Below are 6,000 nucleotides of genomic sequence, written 5' to 3'. Positions count from 1 at the left end.
CACGGATCCAGAGCGACGCTCCGGCTGCCTCTGGGATGCGTGTGAGAGACAAAGCTGCATATCTGAGGAAAAGCTCTCCTCTGTGTGGAATATAACACATGCACAGTGTTCCCTCAGGAGACGCCGAGGCGCAGCAGCCCGTCTTTCTTTTTCTGCTCTCCACCACTGAAGGAATATGTCGTATTTCCTCTGTAACCGCTGTGGATCGCACAGACTGGATTTAAGAGTAATTGGGTGTAATTGCGTATCAATTAGCAGCAGCCTGTGAGCGGTGAGGTCATGAGCATCCCGCGGCTCAGCAGCGGCGACTCTGGGATTTGAAACACACACACACACACACACACACACACACACACACACACACACACACACACACACACACACAAACATTTTTCGGCTCACCTTGGAGGTCATAAACCATAACCACAACCCCCCCTCCCCTCTCCTCCTCTTCCTCCCCCTTTGCCACCACTAAAGGAATTTTTTTTTTTGGAGGGGAATTCATCCTCTCAAGAGTGTGACCCCCCCTCCCCCCTCCCTTTCAGCAACACCTGCACCCCCCCCCCCCCCCTCACCTCACTCCCCACCCCCATCCCCCCCCACCACCCCTCCAAAGAAAATGAGACTGGCAAAAATGTGCCGACTAAACGCGCTGGGGATCTATTTGTGGGAAACGATAGTGTTCTTCAGGTAAGCAGAGGCATGCAATGGACTTCACTTCTCACAATCATGATGTTTGTGTGTGTAACATGTTGTGGATTTTGATAACATTGAAATTTGCATTTTTATTGCTTTGCTGCCGTTTGCGACGTGCATGAAGACCAGCGCTCCCTTTAGAAGGCTTGAGGAGGGGGTAAAAAAGACGGGGGGGTCCGGCTGAAATCTGGTGAAAGTTGTCTTTGAGGTTGCACGCGTTGTTGCTCCTGAACGTCGGTCCGCACGGGATTGAATCAAGTCGCCGGGCAGGATTGCATTTGGGGGGGGGGGCAAACAGCGACCACTGGCGTTCATGATGTGCTCCTCCAGAGTGTCAACAGGCATGTGAGGAGACAGGACGACTCTCAGGACGCCACATGTTGTGGCATTGAGATGATGCTCTTATTCATGAGTCCCAATAACAAATGTCTCTCTCTCACACACACACACACACACACACACACACTGGTGTTTAAGCGTGTGGACGTCGTGTCAGTCATTGTGAGGAGGCTGGATGTGTTGAAGGAGACTTTCACCCAGAAACAGTGGAAATGTGCATCATGTTCTATCCAGCGTCTGATTTACAGCCCTTCTTCCGTGAAAGAAACCCTCATCCCGTTTGTCTCAACGGTCCCAGAAGACAATCAGTTGTGTGGAGGGTCTGGCGTGTAATTTCTTCTTTCATTACAGGCGATCCATTCATCGATTAACCGCAATTCATGCTGCTGCTGCTGCACTGGTTGTACATCAAGCTAAACCCCGAGAACCAAAAGCCGAACATGCATTCCTTTTTCTTTCACAATTCAAATGTGTTTTCACGATTGGAGCACTTTTACCAGCAGCTAAAGCCAGACATATTTACGGGCCCCCCCCCCCCCCCCCCGGTGTACCCATGTTGATTTGAGGTGGACATTTTTAAACAAATAAAGACACTAAGCTCATCAGAATTATCAATGACGTGTGGCGGTTTGAGGGTTGTTCTGCAGACTGCATCATCGGAGGGCTGTGTGGTGGATAGCTCAGCAGAGGGGAAGTTGGATTCTGGAGGTATTTGGCTCCGGGCCACCGTGGGAAGCCTGATGCATCATCAACAAGGTGAACTGCATTTAATAAAGAGCGAAAAAGTGCCGGATGTCATGTCTCCTGGGATCAGGAATAACAGCAGCATGTTTGGGGTTTGTTGAGCTCACTGCAAGCAAACGAGTCCATTTTTCATTTCATGAAGACGAAAAGCATTTTGAGACAAACTTCTCTTTCTGCATATTTAAGTAAAAGTGGCAAGATGTACTTAAGTATTCAAAGTGCAAGAATGGCCCTTTCAGAGTTCTCTATTATAATATCTATTTCATAATTTGATCAATAGTCCTTTAATGCTCTCGCTGGTGTTACAACTGCTGGTTGTAGAGTTTGAAAGTGTTTACAAAGCAGGCAGGATGAAAGATTGTGGTGCATGATGGGAATGTAGAGTATCTGGTGCTTGACAGACGGAGACTAAAAGTCATGATATCTCAGGCCCGGCTGCGTCTGTTATGACCACAGACTGTATAGAAGAAGTGGGCGTATCCATGGTGACGTCACCCACTTATGAAGCCTCGAGTTGGGGCGAAATGAACATCATGCTGTATTGAAGAAGACTTGAAACTAGAGATTGAGACATAAACTCATGTTTACAATGTTTACTGAGGTAATAAATCAAGAGCGAAGTAGTCATTTTCGATAGACTTCTATACAACCAGAGGAGTCGCCCCCTGGTGGACACTAGAGAGAATGCAGCTTTTAAGACAGGTTGCCGCTGTTAAAATCTGTTCATTGCAAGTCGGCAAACTTCCTAAGAATGACAACAGGGACCGAATCATGTTTTCATGGCTGCCAGTTTGTTTTAATGTATATTTTGTTTAAAAAGTTCATAGTTGACTGGATGACACTCTTTTTGTGAATTACCAGTCGGAGGAACCTGCCCTGATGACAGTAAACAGGTGCTGGGAGTCCAATAAGATCACCAGGATTACACGTTAAAAAAAAGATCTACAAAGTAACCTCCGTCAGATATATGTGGTGGAGTAAAAAGTACAATATCAACATGCCTATGAACATAAATACTTTTTCACATTTTCTGTTCTGACAGGAAACAAAAACAAATATGTCATTTGTTTTTCCAAATGTAGGCTTCACCTTGTGGGTGAAGCTTCACTGCCACAAATCCTCCAGATGTTTGAAAAACGAACTCTTTATGTTCTGCTTGTTTTTTCACGTTGCTATAAACTGGGTGGGAATGAGCCTTTTCCACCCGCTGTTTCTCCCAATTTACACCGAATGCACATTGTATGCAAATATCTCGCAGTATTATTCGGCAATGTGTTCGGCTCCTGTTTTGCATTTCCGACCCGCGGGCACTCGGCATGTTTTCGCTTTATTGTATCAAGCGTGCGGATGCCGTTTCCCTGCGCGGCCTCGGAGGGATTTCATAATGTGAACCATCAAAGGCCTTTACCTACCTGCTGCAGCAGCGACTCCCTCGTCTCCACTGAATACGGCCGCCGTTTTCAGATGGGACGGGGGGGCGGCTTGTGTGTGTGTGTGTGTGTGTGTGTGTGTGTGGGGGGGGGGGTGTATGTAAGAGTTCTTTTGCATTCAGCACACACTGTTTAGTTCATGAACCAGAGGCGGGATATTGCCGTCTCAGCTCCTCGGGCCCGGACTACGCAGTTCCCTCTTACGTGCTACAAATACGTATGTGTGTGCTACCCACACACACCTCATTTCACATTCAGCCTTATTACTAAACATTGATTAGCGATTAGCCTGTCAATGGCCGGGGCAGGACCTGATGAATGCACATTTAATGCATATACCCCCCCTCCCTCTCTGTCCCCGCTCCCATTATTCATCAAAGAGGCAGGAGAGGAGAGAATTTAGATGTAGAGATTGGACCTGCAGGATAATGTTCATCCCGACAAAACCTTTAATCTCGTACTCAGGTTTAAATCTGTGAACTCTGTCAAAGAACGTGTCCAGGAGGTGAGGAGATTCCCCTCGTCGCCTGCACATCTCCACTTCTATTTACTGGAGGTCTTTTCACCTGACAGGTGTGACTTTTTGAACAAATTGAAGAATATTTGAAATCACCGTCACTGGACTGAAGAACACCGGCAGAACGAGCAAAACTGACCCTTGACCTCTTAACTTAATTGGTCGGTTGGACGATCTGAGATGCAACTTTATGCTGCTGTCACAACACCAGACTAGTCACTGCGGGAAAGAACATCACCTGTCTACATTAATGAAAACATGTTGACGTACATGTTAAACATCATTTAATGAGGGTTACATTCAAGTATTTATGGATTTAAATGATAACATATGTCGTCTATTTGACATCGGACTGACTTCTATGTAAACTATCAGCAGATTCTTCTACAAAATGACGTTCCCATACAACTAAGCTCTCCATTACCTTTTGAGGATAATATTTTTTCAATTACAAACTATTTAGTTCGTCTTGAAATGACTACGAAATTGAAACAAAACAAAGCAAAAAAGCAACAAAACCACTTGGTAAAGTTTGGGCAACCAAAGTATTTTTTCACGCGGGACGCGACCAGCTGTCTCCTGGGTGAATCTATCGACATCGACATCTCCGCCGTGTTGCTCTTCCATCAGGCAGGAGGCTGTCGATGGAGCAGCAGAACCTCTTGATAAGTTGCACAGGAAGCTTTGGGGAAGGCTCTCCTCTGTAACACGATGTTGAAGTGTGTTGTGTTTGTCTGGATGTTTCTAGATGTCTGGGTTCACGTATGCGCCTTCAACTTTCTGTGTGTTTAGCACCGTGTCAGGAAAAAAGAATCCTCTCGAGGGAAATTTGTGTTCACCTGATTTCGATATTTTTTTAATCAGGCGCTGGAGGTGATTTACGTCGAGGCTCCGTTTGACGCAGTGCAACCGCAACAAATAAAAAAAACCTTCTCCGGCGCTCCGGGAGAAACGACCCAACGCTCCTTCTCCTGCTGGGATCGGGCGCCTTTGCTCGTTCCACATCCGCCTCGACGTGATAACGCAGATTGATGGCCTCTCTCTTTTCTGGGAGCTCGCACGGATCGTTACGATGCACACAAGCATGCAACAGACCCTCAGTGTGGACACTATTCGTCTCCACGCGGACAATAATGTGTGACCCTTTCCTCTATGGAGTTCTACATTCAATAACACTCAGCGAGCGGATATGTATTAGGATATGATCTGTAGTTTATATTAGCGGGGGGGTATGATCTGTAGTTTCTATTAGCGGGGGGGTATGATCTGTAGTTTCTATTAGCGGGGGGGATATGATCTGTAGTTTCTATTAGCGGGGGGATATGATCTGTAGTTTCTATTAGCGGGGGGGATATGATCTGTAGTTTCTATTAGCGGGGGGGATATGATCTGTAGTTTCTATTAGCGGGGGGGATATGATCTGTAGTTTCTATTAGCGGGGGGGATATGATCTGTAGTTTCTATTAGCGGGGGGGTATGTTCTGTAGTTTCTATTAGCGGGGGGATGTGATCTGTAGTTTCTATTAGCGGGGGGGATGTGATCTGTAGTTTCTATTAGCGGGGGGGATATGATCTGTAGTTTCTATTAGCGGGGGGGGTATGTTCTGTAGTTTCTATTAGCGGGGGGGATGTGATCTGTAGTTTATATTAGCGGGGGGATATGATCTGTAGTTTCTATTAGCGGGGGGGTATGTTCTGTAGTTTCTATTAGCGGGGGGGATGTGATCTGTAGTTTCTATTAGCGGGGGGGATGTGATCTGTAGTTTCTATTAGCGGGGGGGATATGATCTGTAGTTTCTATTAGCGGGGGGGATATGATCTGTAGTTTCTATTAGCGGGGGGGATATGATCTGTAGTTTCTATTAGCGGGGGGGATGTGATCTGTAGTTTCTATTAGCGGGGGGGATATGATCTGTAGTTTCTATTAGCGGGGGGGTATGTTCTGTAGTTTCTATTAGCGGGGGGGATGTGATCTGTAGTTTATATTAGCGGGGGGATATGATCTGTAGTTTCTATTAGCGGGGGGGTATGTTCTGTAGTTTCTATTAGCGGGGGGGATGTGATCTGTAGTTTCTATTAGCGGGGGGGATGTGATCTGTAGTTTCTATTAGCGGGGGGGATATGATCTGTAGTTTCTATTAGCGGGGGGGATATGATCTGTAGTTTATATTAGCGGGGGGGATATGATCTGTAGTTTCTATTAGCGGGGGGGGGGTATGTTCTGTAGTTTCTATTAGCGGGGGGGATGTGATCTGTAGTTTCTATTAGCGGGGG

At 46.4% G+C, this 6,000-nt stretch overlaps 1 protein-coding gene across 2 annotated transcripts in view; it reads left to right on the top strand.

The window, feature by feature from the left end:
- Nucleotides 1–619: 619 nt before the first annotated feature.
- The window catches only part of glra1 (glycine receptor, alpha 1), a gene marked incomplete at its 5' end in the record, with an annotated part of 79,564 nt that continues 74,183 nt past the window's right edge, over nt 620–6,000 (top strand). Inside the window, one exon of one of the 2 annotated variants that reach the window (XM_079268664.1) lies at nt 620–690. In XM_079268664.1, the coding sequence (XP_079124790.1) occupies nt 620–690 (71 nt within the window). The remainder of the gene's footprint in view (nt 691–6,000) is intronic. The other variant, XM_079268665.1, reaches the window with a different exon arrangement.

Source organism: Melanostigma gelatinosum (assembly GCF_949748355.1).
Source record: "Melanostigma gelatinosum genome assembly, chromosome: 5".
In the NCBI taxonomy this organism is placed as follows: Eukaryota; Metazoa; Chordata; class Actinopteri; order Perciformes; family Zoarcidae; genus Melanostigma; species Melanostigma gelatinosum.
This window is presented reverse-complemented; position numbering and strand designations above follow the sequence as displayed.